The 18,299-nt window shown below is 42.2% G+C and overlaps 1 protein-coding gene across 1 annotated transcript; it reads left to right on the top strand.

Moving 5' to 3' along the window:
• Positions 1–248: 248 nt before the first annotated feature.
• On the top strand, positions 249–17,853 carry RPN2 (ribophorin II; the record flags this gene model as incomplete). Its single annotated transcript, XM_010086147.1, has 15 exons — positions 249–344; positions 1,039–1,214; positions 2,101–2,176; positions 2,556–2,690; positions 4,714–4,890; positions 5,254–5,372; positions 5,571–5,676; positions 8,051–8,142; positions 9,031–9,145; positions 9,793–9,987; positions 10,496–10,582; positions 11,147–11,242; positions 12,412–12,487; positions 13,378–13,507; positions 17,487–17,853. Coding segments are annotated over 15 exons (1,686 nt in total), but the record flags the coding sequence as incomplete, so codon positions are not given.
• Positions 17,854–18,299: the final 446 nt, after the last annotated feature.

The following is an 18,299-nucleotide window of genomic DNA, read 5'->3' on the forward strand; positions in this document are numbered from 1 at the left end:
TTTACGTGAAAAAAACACAACTGTTTTAGCAGGAACCACCTTTGTCTCTGTGCAGCACTTAGCAGAGCAGGATCTGGGGGGTTCTAGGCTCTGCTGCATCGGAAATATTACTAAGGATTTATTTTGCCTTTTTTCAGTATAAAAATGAACGGCAGTTTACGTGAAATTGTCTGGGAGTATCATTTAAAACCCCTCTTAGTGACTTAAGCCAAGACTGTTGCTGTAAGTTGACTTCTGTTTCTTCACAGGCTGCATGCAATTTCATCAAATCCCACGTGGACTCCAGCAGCGTTGATTCTCTGTTCTATGCTGCACAGTCCATCCGGGCCCTGGCTGGCTGTGAGGTGAGTTTGGAGCCCTGAGCTCTGAAAACAGGTGTTATCAAGGAAATATTGACCTTTATTTTATGTGTAACTTCTACTTTTACTTTCTTTTAGTGGGTTGTGCTCTGTTGTGTCTTGGGTAAATAACTTACGAAGTGTCAGGGAGTACTCTGTAGATGGCAGAGTGTAAAGATATAACACAAGTATTTGGTCCAGAGTAATTCTGAGGGAATGTTTATGGATTAAACATAGCTGGCTAAGGAAAAAAGGAGTCAGCACATTTTCTTAGAATTCACAGCAGCTGTGTCAATTAAACTCTTGGGGTGGATGATAAACTGTTTGGGAGTAAAGCCTGTGTTGGAACACTACAAGGATACAAACACAGGCCACCCTTGCTGGCCTGCAGGTGGGTTATCCAAGCCCCACTTTTCATCAGTACCGCTGGCTGCTGCACAGTGATGTGATGCCAGATGAAAAGCAGTAGCAGGTTACCAGGATAAGTTTGAATCGTGGATTATCCTGACTAATTGATAACTGACAGCAAGACTTAGTGATTTAATTAAACTAGAAGGTAATGAATGATAAAGGGCTTTTTCCCAAAAGCATGTACTAGTTCACTAGTCAAGTGTGTTGCTCCAGGAAGAAATCAGTGGTGTCTAGAAGGCCTTGTTTTTTGCCAAGTGTGAATTACCGTGTTCCCTGTGTTCTTCCTCAGGTCACCATTTCAAATGAGACCAGGGAGCTGCTGCTTGCAGCTGTCAGTGAGGATTCCTCGGTCACCCAGATCTTTCACGCTGTTGGGGCACTGAGTGGCTTTGGCCTTCCTTTAGCATCTCAGGAAGCACTTAGTGCTCTGACTGCTCGCCTTAGCAAAGAAGAAAGTGTGCTCGCGTAAGTCTTGCAGATGCAAGTGTTTCACTGTTGCGTGTTTATCCTCTAGGCCGTTGGAAATTACTTATTGAGTATTTTAACACTTGATTTTTGTAATATAGATGTAGTAGAGTAGGTGCTGTGTTTTCATTTGATACATTTGTCCAGTTCATTATTGTTTCTCTGGGGGAATTAAAAATACAGGTTTGGGTTATTTTCTGTGTGATTTTGCAAATGAGCTTATGTGTTCACTTTAGTTCACGAATAATGGTCAGTAAAGTGGGCGCATCCCAAGGAAGCCTCCTTTTTTAAAAAGATTCACAACAAATTTTTGATGTAAACCCCAGCCATGGTTCCATGTTATTTACAGCTGCACTAGACTTGATGCTCTTCCTCGGCCCTGTTGTTTCTGGGCTGGGATGCCTGTACTGTGTTGTGGAAAAAACACGCCAGTAAGCAGAAGGAATTTTGGCATTTATCACCAAAGAATTAAGTAATTTTACTGTGAAAGGAGAGAATAGGGGTTTCCTTAAAAACTAGGGAAGAAAGGGCAACTTTAAAACTTGTTTTGTTGATGAAAGAAATGGATTCCCAGAAGCTTCAGTAGCAAGTCTGAGGATCTGTGCTGGGCAGGGTTGAAAGTTCGGGTTCTTCTCTGCCTTTGAGTTTATTGCAGTGCTGATGCAGCTTCACTGGCATTCCCTAATGAATTCTGAGTTTCCACTAAATCATTTCAGATTCATTGCCTTAAGTCAACTGAATGCAGTAGCAGCTGGTTTACGCACTTCATTCAGAATAGAAACTGTTGTTGCTTTGGTGTTGCTAACCCACCACAGGTGTGAATGATGTTTGGCTTTTAGGGAAGGAAAATCATACAGCTGTTTGGTTTTGTTTGTTCTTGTTTAAGGACCATCCAGGCTTTGGAGACGGCATCTTACTTGTCCCAGCAGGCAGATCTAAGTGGCATTGTTGAGGAGATAGAGGTAGGAACACGCTATGCTCTCTAATTATTCAGGAATTTGTTAGACCTCTGTAATACTAAAAGATGTATTAATGTGAAAGCAAAATTAAAAACCCACCTGGCTAATTAACCTGCATGATGTGGGTTGGCTTTGCTTTTCCTTTCAAGCAGATATTTCTTCTGGACTTTTAACTGTTTCACAGTGGATTGAGACACAAAGTCGTGACTTTTAAGTATAATTAAATCCACTGAAGGCTGAAGGGTTCTTCTTCGTGTTTCTAAATGACTGTTACAAAATACTTCAGTGATGCCATACGGATACTCTTGATTACAGGCCTAACAGAATTAATTTCTCTGGATCTACTAGAATGCAATTTAAATTTATTAACTCTTTCTGTCAGGATCTTGTTGCTCGCCTGGATGACTTGGGTGGAGTTTATCTGCAGTTTGAAGAAGGAATTGAGACTACTGCGCTGTTTGTTGCCGCTGCCTATAAGCTGTCAGACCATGTGGGTACAGAGCCAGCGATGAAGGAGGTCTGTATCTGCCTTTTCCTCCCTTGCACACTGTAGCTCGCAAAAAGGATCTGCCTGGTCCCTGTCCTGCAGTGCAAGAGGCTAGTATAACTGGGAGGAGTTTCTGCTGGAAAAAATAGGCCATTCATTGAAAAGGGACATCTCAGAGGGAATGCCAATAGAATGCAGGAGGAAATTCCACCTTCAAGATCACAGGCTGAATTTGGTTTGTTTTTTTTACTTCTTCAGATGTACAGAAGGAAATTGCAAATGAGGGCTAGTTTTTCTTTGTTTATTGAGACAAGCTGTTGAAAAAAACCATCTTGTTTCAGAGTTTGTTCTGGTATTTGGCACTTGTCTAGCACGTTCCAGCATTTCAAAGTGTTTTGCAAATGTTATTTACCTGTGAGGAAGTGCAGGCACCCTAGTCTGGAGTGCCCAAAAGGGAGACAACGTTAATACCTTACACCTACAGGAATTCAGATGAAAAAACTTGTCTAAATGAAAGACTGTTGGAAATTCCTTTTGAGCTTGATTAAGCTAGAAATCATTACTGCAAGCTATTCCACAACAAAGTTAACTGAGGTGGATGTGCTTTTGATTGAGAATGGCAGCTCCCTAAAGCACAAGCCAAAGTGGCAGAGTTGAGACAGGAGCCAGTGTAAGACATCTGAGTTCATTCCTGGCTCTTTTCCATGCTGCTGCCAAACAGACTAATGCAAAGTAATTTTGATGTCATTCTTGAGGTGGTGATTCTGCTACACACAATGCAAACTGTCAGCATCCAAATGATGTTTAAAAAAAGACCAATTAAGGAAAATTGTTTAGTGTTGTTTCAGAATGGTGCTGTCAGAAGTGCTATTGTTGGAGCTTAAAGCTTTATCTCTTGTGAATGGTGCAAGTGCCTCCAGAATGCCACAGAACTCTTTAAAAATTAGCATGTAGTACTGAAAAAAAAAGTCTCCTCCTTCTTTTTTTTTGCCTAATTTAAATCAATGTCAGTTGCTGATTAAGATCTGGAGCTATGCCCTGGCCTCCCTATAAATGAAAAACACTGAAGGATTTGCACTATGCGAGAGTTTTGTAGCATCTGTCTGGATGCTTTCTCTAGTTACGTCGTGTACTTTGGTGCTCATTAATACAAGTAGGATGGTGAAAATGTGAGATGTAGTGTGGATTTAATTTAAAACTGTTTCTGTAGATTACTAAATGTGTGCCTGTTGCTTTATTTGGGATTGTCGTTAAGTATTCTTATTTCTGATTAGAATTTATCCTACAATCCTTTGTGTGGATCAAAGAACAGGTAACCAAACCCTCCCTTTTCCAGACTAGCAGGGAGCAATGGAAGAATCTGAATATATGGCATAACCTGCGGAGTGTGGCTCAGATACACTAACCCTGCAAAGTCAGGCTGCAATCCCAGCTGGGGGACGCGGTCCCACTCCTAGTTTGGAGAGAACAAATTAGCTCTGGCACATCCCAGAGCCAGAGCAGGCTCTGTGCTTCTGGTGGTACTGCTTTAAACCTAATCCTCTTAGCTTGCGGATACTGCTGAGCCTAAGGGGATAAGCCTGCGTGCACCTAGACTCTTTCCTTCCAGAGCCATTAGGATGCTTTGCATCATGTCTCCGTGACCTTCCCAGCTGGGCGGGTAGCCACGACATCTAGCCTGGTCCTTCTGCCCTTTATGAAGACAGTTGTACGGCTCCTGGAGCCACATTGTCTTTTTGCAGCAGCACGCAGTCTGAGCTGGTGGCATCTTCCCTTCTGAAACACGTAGTTTGAAGAGGTAGATCCAGATTCTGGTTTTGCAAGTTTTCAGCACGATTACAGCAATTGTGGCTGGAACCTTTCGGCCAAGAATAAGAAAGTTGATGTGACATTCAAAAAGTAGCTAATTCTGGGTTACCTCATCACTTGAGTTGTTATTAAAGCAAATAAATCTTTATGAATGATGTTTTTATTAATAACATTACACTAAGGCAGTTTGCAGTGTTGTGGCAAGCTGCTGGTGGTTACGTGTGACTTGCTTTTCTTCTTTCAGGATCAAATCATCCAGTTGATGAATGCAATTTTTAGCAAGAAAAACTTTGAGACACTCTCAGAGGCCTTCAGCGTTGCTTGTGCCGCGGGTTCTTTATCCCGGAACCGCTACCACTTGCCTGTCATTATTGTCCCCGAGGGGCCTGCAGCTGTGTCTCACCATCAGCCCGTACTCAGGGTGAGTCCTTAGCCCCAGGTCTTATCTCTTGGTCTGGGCTGACTGAATGTGTAAGGTAATGTCTTTCATTTTTAGCTCCAGGACTCGGGTTCCAGTGAATCTGGGGTTTTAGTGCTTTTATGAAGTGATTCTCAGGAACCTCTGTTTACCCAGGGCTTACCAGACACTGTCTCGAGAAGGCACTGTAAGTCAGCTCTGCTGATTAGAAACCTTAGCTTTCCCAGTTATATTAGAAAGAACTAGGTGAATCTGGGATGCTGGGCAGAGGAGGGTGTATAATGCAGAGGGGTACCGAGTCATGTGTGCTCCCGCATTCCTTCTGGGACAGTGGGTTTCACAGAAATTCTCATTTTTCTCTTGTAGCTACAAGTGACCGATGTTATGTCCCAGCCACTGACACAAGCTTCTGTAAAGCTCGACTACGCCAAGTCTGCATCTAGCAAAGCCACTGTCCTTCAACAGACAGCTTTTGCTCTGTCAGGGTAAGAATATAATCTTTTTACAGTTTGTAAGGCAAACAGATCTTATTTAAAGAGTGTTGGACTTATTTTCCTTATGTATTCTTCCATCAGAGAAACATTTGTAGGATGGAAAACTCAGAACACTTCTTGGTAGCAAGATGTTACCTATTTGTAAGTTGCTAGAGGACACTTAATACCTTGCTTTTTGTTTTTTTATAGAGACGTCTTTGAGCTGAACTTTATGAATGTGAAACCCGCAAGTGGATATTACGATTTCTCTATCAGCGTTGATGGAGATACGCGATTTATTGCTAACAAAGTTGAGGTGGGTATGCTTTTTGATGGCATTTTAATTCTGTGCCTATTCACTGAAAAAGCTTGTATTTATACCTGTTAAGGATGTTGCCAGTTGTATGGCATTTTTATCACATTTTTTCTTTCATACATTGGATTTTGACTCAAGATTATGACCAGTAAGCAGATTAATATATGACCAAAAGAGATTTGTGTAAGTTTCAAAACTGACTTATCACTTAGATGCTGATCTGACAGCATATGAACAAAGGCTAGCAGTGGAAGTGTTTATATAGCAGCCCAAAGTAGTTATGCAAAAACGATTACTAAGGATGTTAGTTCTTCAAAGATTTGAGTCTGTAAATCTCAAGGCTTGGCTAGCAGTTGTCTGGTGATTGCCTGATGTATGGAAGGTGAGCATTTGTTGTTGTCATCTGCTTATATAAATTCTAGAGCCTTAGAAAAGAGTCAAGGAGGTCTTTTGGCATTTCCTAACTATGCATATGGGGCGGCTTTTGTAGTGGAGAAACAGTGACCAAAGCAAATGCAAATGAATTCTACATTTCATGCATACTTACCTGCTTTTTGGTGGCAAAAGCTGTTACACCAGACCTTTCTGAAGAAGAGTTTTATATAGACACTCAGAGTTTCTTTCCTCAAGTTTGTTACAGTGAGAAGAATGCAATCTCTGTGTCAGCAGCTGGGAGTGCTCTTCTGCAGTGGTGTCCATTCCCAGGGTTAGTTTTTGCCCTCAATCGCCTATTTAAGGAAAAGATTAGCTTTTAAAGTCTTCCAACATATTCAGCTTGGAGTGGAGGAAGACACTTATTTACAACTGCTGACCTTTACTCTGTATCAAATTGGTGTTGTCACAGTAGTAGTAATGGCACTTAGGAGTGTCAAAAGGGGATTGATTGGTCCTGCCTAAGCTCGCTGCTGGCACACAGAGGCACCGGTAGGAATGCATTAACGCTGGGGCGGCTTTGTGAGAACCGCTTCTAATAAGACACATTGTTATGGGGGAGGACTGCTGGGGGAGCTGCTTTTTTTTTTTTTTCCTTACTGTTATTACCATTAATTGTCCTTAATGCACCATCGTTTTGACAGTAATGAGCTAAACCAGTGGGTTATTACTCCGGCAGAGATGACATTTCCTGGCATTAAAATATTTGAGAGATGTTTGTGTACTGTTCAGTTGGAGGGGCTGTGTGCAGCAGCTCTGAGTTGCCTTCACGTAACTTTTTTAAAATGAATCTTTCATTAGTCCATTTTTCTTTGCTCCCATCTCGGAACAAACTAAGGTTTTACTAAAGTTAGCCTGAATAGTCTACATGTTAATGGATCCATTTTCAGGGGTAACCCATCTTAAATAACACTTTTTATTGTAAAGGAACTGCCAAGACTGTTGTGTTTGAAGTCTGACCTGAATAGTTTGATTTATGTTTTTCCATATTTTTCCCACAGGTTCTCTGTGAATTATTTTTTCAGGGCGAGGGGCTGGTTCACATGAGCAAACCTGTAATAACAAACTGTAGTATATGATGAAAAATATCTTGGCAATGAAACTTTAATTCTCCAGGGGAGCATTTGTAAGCTGTGAGAACAAATGTGCTAATTAAAAAGTACAGACTGCAGTAACTGCTTATATTTGAGAGAAGGATTGAAATCAGTCAAACCCATCAAGGTTCACTGCCTAGATAGTCTGTGGTTTGGGACTGGGGAGAGTGCAGGAAGTCTCTGCTCGAGGTTTATACAGTGCTTAGCACAAAGGAGAGTGATAAATAGCAGGGCCTTACTGGCTGCCCTGCGCTAAGTGATGAATGCTGTGAACTGCAAAGGAAGGCTTGCTGAACACCGCGCAGGGCTGCAGGAGTGCTTTGGCTTTTGCCTGCTGGTAATAAAATCAGCAGAAACCTGTTAGGCTTTAGGAGCCAACAAAGGCATAACTGGTTGGTGTCTGGAGACCCCTCTCGTCTCAAGTTGCTGTCCGGTAAGGAGAATTACATATGCACATGCAGTTTTAAGTTGTATATGATGTAATTTTTAATGGCTAGTTTCTTCTAGTTTAAAAGGAAAACTAGTTGGATGTGGATAGTTGGTCTGTTTCATTAAAAACAGTTCTCCAAACTGTAACTCCAACAAGACTGAGAAGCTGGTGTCTTCAGAGCTGGCTGCGTGTGCAGGGAGGAAGGGGATAGTTTGGGCTAGTGACTGATGCAGGAGCTTTGCCAGAAGGTAAATTGCTGTAGATCCTTCTGTTCAGGTTAGGTTCTCTCTTTGACTTAGTGTAAGACCCTCTTTGGGGAAGGGGACAGAAGAGCTGAAGCTTCTGCAATCAACTTGACCATAATTAGTATATGTAGAATTCTCTGGGTAATTATCTGTTCTGTTCTGTTGTGTTGCAGCTGAAAGTGAAAGTTTCCACGGAAGTTGGGATTACTAATGTAGATCTTTCTACGGTGGATAAAGATCAGAGCATTGCGCCAAAAACAACCAGGTAAAACAACTGTGTGTGTCATCCTTTAAGGGGCAACTCTGGCTTTAGACTAGACATCTCCTGAGCTTTACCTACTTCAGCTAAACCAGGGGAATCTTGTATTGGAATAACTAGAGTTATACCCATGCTGTTTCTCTTAAACCTGTGAGTTCATTCAGAGAATACTGGTTATTTTTATAGGTGTTTTGCCTTAATGCTGAAATAAGTACTAACAGAAGCCAGGCAACCAGTCTTATGTTCCTTTGTTGGCACCTTACCATAGCAAAAGCAAGTTAAGAGTTGTGTTAATGTTTCTCATATTCTTGGGCTTTGGTAGAGATGCTCTAAACCAACATGCACACTGTGTTCAGGGGCATGTGGCTGTACCATTGCTAGGTGTACGTGAACTTAATGTAGTTGGTTTTTTAACTGACATCAGTTAAAATGTAATACATGGAATTTCATTTAGGTTGCACAACCTCTTTGAGGCCCCTCTGTGTGTGTGTTGATATAGCCTTCCTGTGCTGAAGTTTGAGTGTGTTTTTTTTTCCGTTCTGCTCCTATCACACCTTTGGTTGTAGCATAGCCTTGGCTAAATGGAATGTGGGGTGTAGTATTAGTAAAACCTTCTGGTGTTCCTTTGAACCTTCCAAAAACAACTGTTTTACATGAAAACGGGCAAGGTATGTAGCTCACAAAAATCCTGCTAAACAACTCCATTCATTTATTTTCATTACATTTGTGGTGGAAGAGAAAGACATGTTAGTTCACTTGACTTTTTGATAAATATCTCGTCTATGCTGAGTAGACTGCCGTACTGCTAGACAGATTTGCGTGCCTCGGTTTCTTTGAACGCCAGGCCTTTTCTTGGAAGATCACCTCAGTTCGGTTTGGTTTTTTTCCTCCTAGGGTAGCCTACCCAGCCAAAGCCAAGGGCTCATTCACTGCTGACAGCCATCAGAACTTTGCTTTATCCTTCCAGCTGATAGATGTGAACAGTGGAGCTGAACTCATCCCTCACCAGGTTAGGACAAATTTTTGTCATTACTGTGTCACAGAGATGTTCCATCCTGAAGCATCTGAAGTGACAGATGCTCTTGAAAAGATGTGATAGGTTTTGAGAAGCCTTATGTTTCTGACATGGGCTGTGAAAGATCACTGATCTTGGTAGATGGAAGTGGATTCAGTTCACTTGTTTTGTCTATATGTTAAGTGAAGCCTCTTCTGGCTCTGGTATTGTCTTATTTAACTCAATAAAATGAGAGTAGCCCGCACTGTAAAAGCATACTTCTGATTTTTTAATATAGATTGTTTGTGGAAAAAGTCCTTGAAGTAGACTCTCTTAAAATTTTATTTTTTCTGTATAAAATAGTAAAAAAAAGAAAGCCCCAGAACCATACATGCTGTTGTGTGCAGTTGCACATACCCTCTCAAGTAACATTCAACGTATTGCGCTGTACCCCAAGTGGGCTATGCTACAGTTTTGTCCTGGGTTAGTGTTACTCAGAGAGACATTGAACTTCGCTGATTTGCAGGGATTAAGACACCCAGCTTGAACTCCCAGCTCTTGTTAACATTGTGGTTTTTTATCTGGGGGGTAGATCTCTCATTTTGCTGGCATTTGTAAACACACTATGAAATATTCAGCAATGTTACCATCTTTCCTTTCAGACTTTTGTCCGACTTCACAACCAAAAGACGGGCCAGGAGGTAGTGTTTGTTGCAGAACCCGATAGCAAGAATGTATACAAGTTTGAACTGGATACCTCTGAAAGAAAGACTGAATTTGACTCTGCCTCCGGTACCTACACTCTTTACTTGATAATTGGAGATGCTACTCTGGAAAATCCAATCCTGTGGAATGTGGTATGTAGCTGGAAGTGTGGTGATGTGGCTTTGAGATAACTGGCAGTGTAACAGGAGGGCATGGTACAGGCTTGGAAGAAAAAAGCTCAAATGTCTTTGTTCTTTGTAGTGAAGCTGACTCCTTTTGGCCATGTATGGACTTTGAGGTTTGCTGTTCATTTTAAGTTTTTCAGCATCAAAGCAAAACTGAAATGAACGTTCATTTCATCGTGTAGTGGAACAGAAACTTCAGGACATTTATAGGTTTGATTGTAATTTCATGGCAAGCACCTCAAGGTTTAGCTATGCTATCCTGGAAATAAGTCCAATTCTTAGTGGCGGGTGAATGGCTTTACTGCCTCTGTTTAGGAGAAATTACTTCTTAAAAAAATCTGTTAGCTTTTTCTTAGTTTCCTTTAAAAATCATGTCAATCATAGACTGACAAATAAGGATAATGATAGAATAGGTTTTATAAAACTTCTAGTACATTAAGATCAAACTTCATGAGGCTACATGATTTCACTTCAGGCTGATGTCGTGGTCAAATTCCCAGAAGAGGATGCGCCATCCACGGTCCAGTCCAAGAATCTCTTTGTTCCCAAACCTGAAATCCAGGTACAGTCAAAACCAAGAATTATGTGCGGAGATGTTGGGCTGGTCTTACTAGTATTGTTTGTTCTCATTGTAATTTATTTTTGAAAGTCATCTCTCATTTAAAAAAAATTAATACCATGTAAGTAATGTAATTAAAGGAAGACCAGAGTTACTGCTTAATGGAAAAAAATTGGTTGCAGTCCTCTGGAGTATGAATAAATAAGCTGTGTGTCCTACCTGTGAGAGAGCAACTGCTGTCACCGAGAAGATTCAAACATGTAAATTTGACTAGGTGAGCATCACAGAAAGCTCTCTGCTTCTGAAGATCTCTTGCTTCATTCCAGCCATCTGTGCTGATGACAAACTAAGAAGTGTTCTGTGAGTGTCAGGAAAAGTTACCTGTGCAAGAGATCAAATGTGCAGAGACTGGAATAGATGCTACTTTGAATCAGCCTTTGCCTTAAGAGGAATGCTTATCTTCTGAAGGAACATGTGGGAACTGCACCAGGGCTGTGGCTGGTCCTCTGGGGAGCCGAGAAGGTGCTCTGTTGGAATACTACTTGAGTTGTGTGTGTTTGTTTGCAGCACCTCTTCAGGGAACCTGAGAAGAGGCCTCCCACTGTGGTATCCAACACTTTCACAGCACTGATTCTCTCCCCCCTGCTTTTGCTGCTCATTCTGGTGAGTGAACTGGGCCACAGAACAAGAAAATTTTTTTCTCATCCAGTCCAAAGTCACTTAGGAGGTTGGACAGCTAAACTTTGTATTAAAACTCTTGATTAGTCATGACTAACACAGCAGTGCTGCAGTCATAGCTAGCAGATGTCAGTGTGGAGCGTTGGTCTGGTGTTGTCTCTTTCCTAAATGTTTTTGGGGTTGTGGTGGGTTTTTTTTTGGTTTATAGTCAAAACAGAAAAACACTGCTGCCAAGTAGAAGTAGGTGGGGGTGAGTTTCTTCAGAGTGCTTCTGCTAGGCATGTTGAATGACAGTGGGCAGATGAAGTTATAACTAACATTAGACTTCCACAGGAAAAAAAAAACAGTGATTCTGCCTCGCACTTAACGTATCCATCACAACATCTGTGTTACTTCATCCTATTGGATTGATCCCCATTTATGGACATAATTGGTATTTGTGTGTCTGTAGTTGAAACATCTACTGCTACTCACTGTATCATCAGATCCATGTTTTGAACTTAAGGCAATACCAAATCTCCTCTAGGCAAGTTAATTACTCCTTATTTGGAAGATGAAACTGATCCCTGGCTTGCTTGACAGTAATTTCCCATTAGCTGCTCTCACTGGAAGCTGGCATTCAGATAGTAGTGTCCACTGGTCTCTGGAGTTCACAATATATATGTTGGGTACACTTTAATTAAAAATCTCATTGCTACTGTTTCTGTTTTCTATCCTTTATGCCTTTCTCTTTTGTAGTCTAAAAATTGAAATTGTTTTTATGGGCAAACATCTTGTATCTATAGCTGTTCTTCTGCTGAGTCCAAAACTAGAGCCTTACTTTTTTTTGACTTTTTAATTTAATTCAGCTGGATAGAAATAGCAATGTTTATTTTTTCTGAAAAATGTAGATTTGGAGCAGTACCCTCTCATCAGTTTAAGAAAGATGATTGAGGAACTCCCTTTGGGCAGAAGCAGCAGGAGAAATTTTCACTGAAGGAGCTCAACAGTGCTATCTAACAAGATTACTATTCTGTCCTCTTGTAGTAGGAAACAAGTGCTTCTGTAGAGAATACACTGTGTTTGTTGAAGAACTTAAAGCAAACAGGCTTGTAAAATAAAAGCTTGTGTTTACAAGGCTGTTGTAACTCAGGTTTTGTTTCTTTTCCTTTTAGTGGATAAAGATAGGTGCCAACATCTCCAACTTCAGCTTTGCTCCCAGCACCATTGTTTTTCACATGGGACATGCTGGTAAGTGTCAGAGGCTTTCTGCTTTGTTTGACCTTCTCACCTGGGAGTTACAGATGAGAGCCCTGGTGGTTAATGGGCTTGTGGTCTATTAACTATAATGACATAATAGCATAACATTTGTTCTCTTGTTTTCATCTGCCTGCCTGCTTTTCATCGTTGTTAATATGGTGATAAACCTGTTTTGGCCATCAGCTTATGACAGCGGTCATTATTCGGGCTCCTCTCACACACCATTTATCTGTACTTAATAGAACGTCTTATTTCCAGAGGTCACACTTTCTTTATTGCATGTTTATCCTTTGTAAGCAGGGAGTTTCTGTGGGGATTGAAACCTGTGGGACTGCAGTCTACATCTTTTCTTTAAAGCTGTTCCTGTGAAGGCTGCTCTTGTTCTTTGGCTGGACCAATTTTTTTTTTTCATCAATTTTATTGTGCCCTTGGTTCTGCAGTTATTTACTGTCTTGGTAGAATTTCAAAAACATGGCAGGTTGGGAGTACATAGGATTTACTGTTTCACGAATTACAGTGTGTTGCTTAATCCAAGACAGTTTCCTTTAAAGCTGTAAGCTCCTACAGATGTGCAAAGGTTAATATCCTCTATTGAAATCCAGAGTATCCTCCTCCCTTTAATAGCCCTTAATGGCTATAATATGTCCATAATTCTGCCACTGGAGGGTTGGTTGTAAGCAGTCAGGGTCATATTTTTCTCCAGATGCCTTCTTCCCCTGGCAATAATGTGGAGTTTTTAGATCTGCCGTTTCAGAGCTTCAGAGATGAGACAGAAACCAAATGCTTTGGCCTGGCAGTACAACATAACAGTTGTTTTGAGGATAATGAATCGTTGGTTTTGAAATGCAATTTCAGCCATGGGCTCTTATTTTTTTTCACAGCAATGTTGGGACTCATGTATGTCTACTGGACTCAGCTCAACATGTTCCAAACTCTGAAGTACTTGGCCATTTTGGGTGGTGTCACATTCCTGGCAGGCAACAGGATGCTGGCTCAGAAAGCAGTCAAACGGTAAGACATTGGTGGGAGCTGCGTTAAAAATCAGTGAGGGGGAGGTCACATTGATGCTATCGTGTGTCAGTCACTGATACAGTAACAAATGCTGCTCTTGGTTCTTGGATCTTGTGTGTGAGGATGGGCTGTTTGGTCCCACTTTCCTGTCTGTTTCCAGAATAAGGGCTTGGACTGACGAGGGCAATGAGGTGCTGTCACTGCAATACAGCTAACTGCTCCTTCAGAGAGAACGGTCCACGTGGCCACTTGCTGAAGTGATCCGGCACATGGAGAAAGCGAAGGGTGGAAGTATGTGCACTTTGACATGGGGAAACCCACACTTGGCAAGACACATTCACTGACAAATCTGTTTTACTACGATATATCAAGCTTTTACAATACTGTTAGATAATGAAAGCCACTATAAATGCAGAAGAGGCCCAACTCTTCTGTGGCTGTGCTTGTGAGATAAGTTTTAAGAGGAGGAAGGTAAGGTGGGGTATCTTCCTGCTGTCTTCCCCTACCTAAAAGGGGATTATAGAGAAAGGGAAGCAGATGCTTATCACAGGTGTGCAGCAACAGACAAGGGCAACACATGCAAGCAAAACCAGGGAGAATTCTGGTAAATGTTAGGGATACAACATTCATTTCTGCACTGGCGCTGGACTGATTCTTCACACCTGTGTCTTCTGCCATGCAGTGTCTCGTGAATGCGCCATGGCTTAGGCAGCCTGCAGGCAGTTTGCTGACCCAAGCTTCCAGTACAGTGCATTAATTAGAGATTGAACTGTTCCCTGTCCTTCACCTCTGCCACATGGAGTTTCCATGTGAGACTCAAGTTTTAGCCCTTTTGTACTAATGTAGAGTTTGGCTTTGAAAATTATTTTATTGACCTGCTTTTCAATCAAACCTGTGCTTTTCTTACTTTCCTCTTTTTGAGACACTAGGAGTTGTTTATCGTTGCATACCTCATTGCATAGATATCCCTGGGTTCTCACTTTTTTGATGTCAATGTATTGAAACCAGGACAAGAGCCATAAAAAAAACACAAGAATATACTTTTCAGAGGGGTTGCATTGATTTGTTGTCTTTAAAACATCTCTACTTGTATGGCTGTAGCAGGAAGGATGGTTTTTATAATCAACCCTTTCCATACTATCCTCCCAGCTTTCTCAGCCTTGCTCCCTTGGATGTCCAGCCCTCTCCACTGTGGCACTCTCTCTTGTTAGCATAACAGTTCTTACTAGGATTTTGTTGCCAACGGCGCTATGTTATGTCATTTAATAATGTTTCTTTTTTAATTTGAAGGGTAATGATAAAATCTTTATTAATTACAGATTGTGTAAGATATGTATTTGGGGAAAAAAAATACAGTGAAGCTTACTTCTGAGTGTCTTTGCTGAACCAGGGCTTCTGTTAGCACATAAATGCAGGTGGTTGGTTCCTAATTCAAAACCCTGCAGGGGGTGTCTGTATGCTTTTTCACTGGAAATGACATGAAGCTGCAACTACAATGGCAAATTTGAAAGTGAAACTTCTACCTTAGGCTAAAGTTAAACCCTTTGTACATCACTTTAAAGTTCAAAAAGACATTTTTTTGTTAACACGCTGCTAGCCTGTCTCAGACGTTGAAGTGCAGTGATAATTAACTAGATAGAGGCAGAGCGGCTGTTCCACTCTGGAGGATGCTGGCGGGTGTAGGAAGGAGACTGTAGAAACCATCTTTTTACAGAAGTTACCAGAAGGCCTGGTTTTGCTTTTTGCATTTCTGTCACTGGCTCTTTTTCCTGGAGCAGTACTGCTTTCCTCCTTCCTATCTTCTCTGAACCTTTCTTCCTCTCTCCTTTTGGCAGGATCGCTGCAGAGCAGAGCAGTAGGTTGGCAAAGTATAGAACACTGCGGTAAAAGGGGGTTTTGCTAGTGACCAGCTCTTCTAGAAGTAAGGGCCTTTTTGGAATTTGCCTTTCCTGGGCATGCTGCCTGCTTCATTTCACCTCATCACTCCTTGTACAAAAAGATACCTGACCTGAAGCTGCTTCCTTCCAACATCACTTACTGAGCTTTAAATCAGTCCTTGGGTGTCCTTGGCAGGTTTGCATATTAGCAGTATGTGTCCTTTGAGACTAAGTTGCCTTTGTGTGATTTCCTTAATCATCTCAAGTCTGTACGGTAATGTGTGCGCACGTGTGGATATGCTGTCTTGGGCACCAAGCAGCTATCAGGTGATGAAATAAACCTAGTTTAAGCAGTATTGTTCCTGTAAATAAATTGTTAGTAATGCTGGCTGGAGGAGAACATGATGAAAACGGCTGATACCTGGGCTGTTCCCACCCTGCTGCTGATACTCCCTATCCCATCTGCAGTGCTCTGGTTGTTCAGCTGCCAGGCACTCTGCTGAATTACGTCCTTGCTTGGGATGGCGAGAGCTCTGTGTGCAGCAGGGCCAGGTCAGCACCACCTCACTCAGCTGAGAACACGACCTAAGCCAGGGTTCACCCTCCTGTTTGAACTGGTCGTGATGGCTCAGCCAGCAGCAGCAGCCAGCCCCTTCCATTCCATACAATCACCTGATAGGTCTTCAGTAGCGTGTACCAGTGCAAAGCCCTTTGTTTCCTTTCACTCTGAACAGGTAAGGTCCCAGTTTGCAATATCCACAGTGGCACAGGAGGCAAGGCTGCCTGCCACTCTGTATGCTGCCTAATTCTGAATGTGTGTGTGTGGCTTCTTTTCTCGTTCAGTGCACTGTTTTATTTTGGGGAAAGGAGAGAGCATCTGGGACAAGTGCTGTGATGAGACTGAAATCACTGCAGCGTGTGTTGCCCTGGTACATCTCCTGAGTGTCTGCTTTCTCTCGTGTTCATAGTCAGTGCTCCAGGCACACACAGTGTGTTGAAAGGAGCTCAGTTTTTGCGGTGCAAAACAAAACGAGCGTGGGTGGCTGTGTTGCAGAAACAATGTGTGCTGTGGTATAAGCTCCTGTCGGCAGATCAGATAGTATGGAGGATGGTTTCCTGAAAATTACCTATGGAGACTTTGGCATTGTGTCCCTTAGAAAAACACCCTGTTACTATCTTCTTTCCCTGGAGTGTTTTCAGGTATTTGAGCACAGAACAAGCTATGACAAGTAACTGGAGAGTAACTGGAGATGGCTGTTGCTTGTTCTAGTAGGTGAATGCTGGCTGCATCCTGGCCACGTTTGCTGGTGCTGTTCTGGTCCCTCAACACTTCTTTGTACCATAGCTTTGGGCTGGTGGTTTTCAGCTCTATAGTGCCCTGTTACCAAATGCCTCAGGAGTGTGTTCTCCACAGCTTGCATGTTTTCTGTTTCTCAGCCTGGTATTTTAACTCCTTAATTCCCCATGGGCTGTAAGTAATCCTGGAACATCTTGCAAAGAACTTATTATCCACAAACCCTAAGTTATATTTTCCTGCCTTGTGCAGTCACATTTTTCCTTATTACTGGGTTTTCTGATGCCCCAGATGTGTCAGTTCAGACTGTATTGTTAACAGCTTCTCGGGCTGGACTGTCAAGTGCCCAGCATCCACAGCTATGCCTATCTGTGGCATCTTGGAAGGGAGAAGGGCCCCAAGTTTGCTGCGCCCACATTACTTCTTCATCTTCTTGGGGAGATCTTTTCTTTGTGTTTACATGGACCAACTGATTCCAAGTGGACAGTTTGGCCCTGTTTAAAGTAGAAGAATGGTTAAGGTACCTGCAAACTTTGTGTTCAGCCCTGCTTTTTTATTCAGTTCTGTAATTTACAAGGTTCATTTTGCACCAGAAATTAACCCTCGTTTTGTCTGACCATTTCCATCCTCCTTGAATTCAGTCCTCTGTTCCATTGCAGTTCTGGTTTTATCACTCTGATAAGCCTCCTTTGAGAAGCTTATCTGACAGGCTTCCTTTGAGAGAGAATGAAGGGTCCGGGGAGACTTTTGCTGTGCAAGAAGTTCTTTGCTGCCTGGAGGAGTTAACTTTTTGGATTTTTCTTTCTAGGACACACTAGTACCAGAAGAATGGAAGAAATGGGGAAAAAACAAAGCAAATGCCTTCAGAACAGAAGTGAATAAATAACTGAAAGACCAGAAGAAGGAAGGCAGAAGGAGATTTTTTTTTTATATTGAGTCAAAAGGGTGCCAGTTGTACTTTTTAAAAAATCTGATTTTCATTGTTGTGTTCATGCTACTTGAGTGCGTTTTGTATGAATCCAGAAAATTCTTTCTCCCCTGGATCCTCCCCCCTTTTTCTCCCAGGACATTTGAATTTCCTTTAGAAAAAGAGGAAAAAGAGAATACAATTCTGCCTTTTCCCAGGTGCCCTCTCCTCATCCTAAACGATTTGTGAATAAAGAGGAAAGAATGGTCTTGAATTTTGCTTTTTGGCTGTCTCAGAGGCTCTGATTGGAAGCTGGGCTCACATGAGAGTGAAAAGAGCTTTTTCTGGTGGGTAATTTTGTGAGTCATTGCTGTGTGAAGCTTCCTGTTCTTTCATGTCCTTTCCCAGAGGGACATGTTTATTGGGGGGGGACTTCCCACTCTTGCCTGTCCCTTGTGTGACGCTGTCATCTGCATTTCTCCGCTAATGGCTGTCCTCTCTGACTTCAGGATGGCGCCGGGCTGGGCTGTGCTGAGTTGCTGTGGGCCCTCCGGGCTCAGGCAGAGGAGTACTTGGGGTCCTGGCCCTTGCGGGGAGCCAGCTGCGGTGCTGGGGTGCCCGGCTGTGTCTGACCCTGGCAGGTCTGGTGGGTCCCTTGAGTGGGTTCACTTTCTTTCCAGCCTCTGAAAATAATCTTTTCACTCCAAATATGAG

Source organism: Pterocles gutturalis, unplaced genomic scaffold (assembly GCF_000699245.1).
Source record: "Pterocles gutturalis isolate BGI_N339 unplaced genomic scaffold, ASM69924v1 scaffold49285, whole genome shotgun sequence".
NCBI lineage: Eukaryota > Metazoa > Chordata > Aves > Pterocliformes > Pteroclidae > Pterocles > Pterocles gutturalis.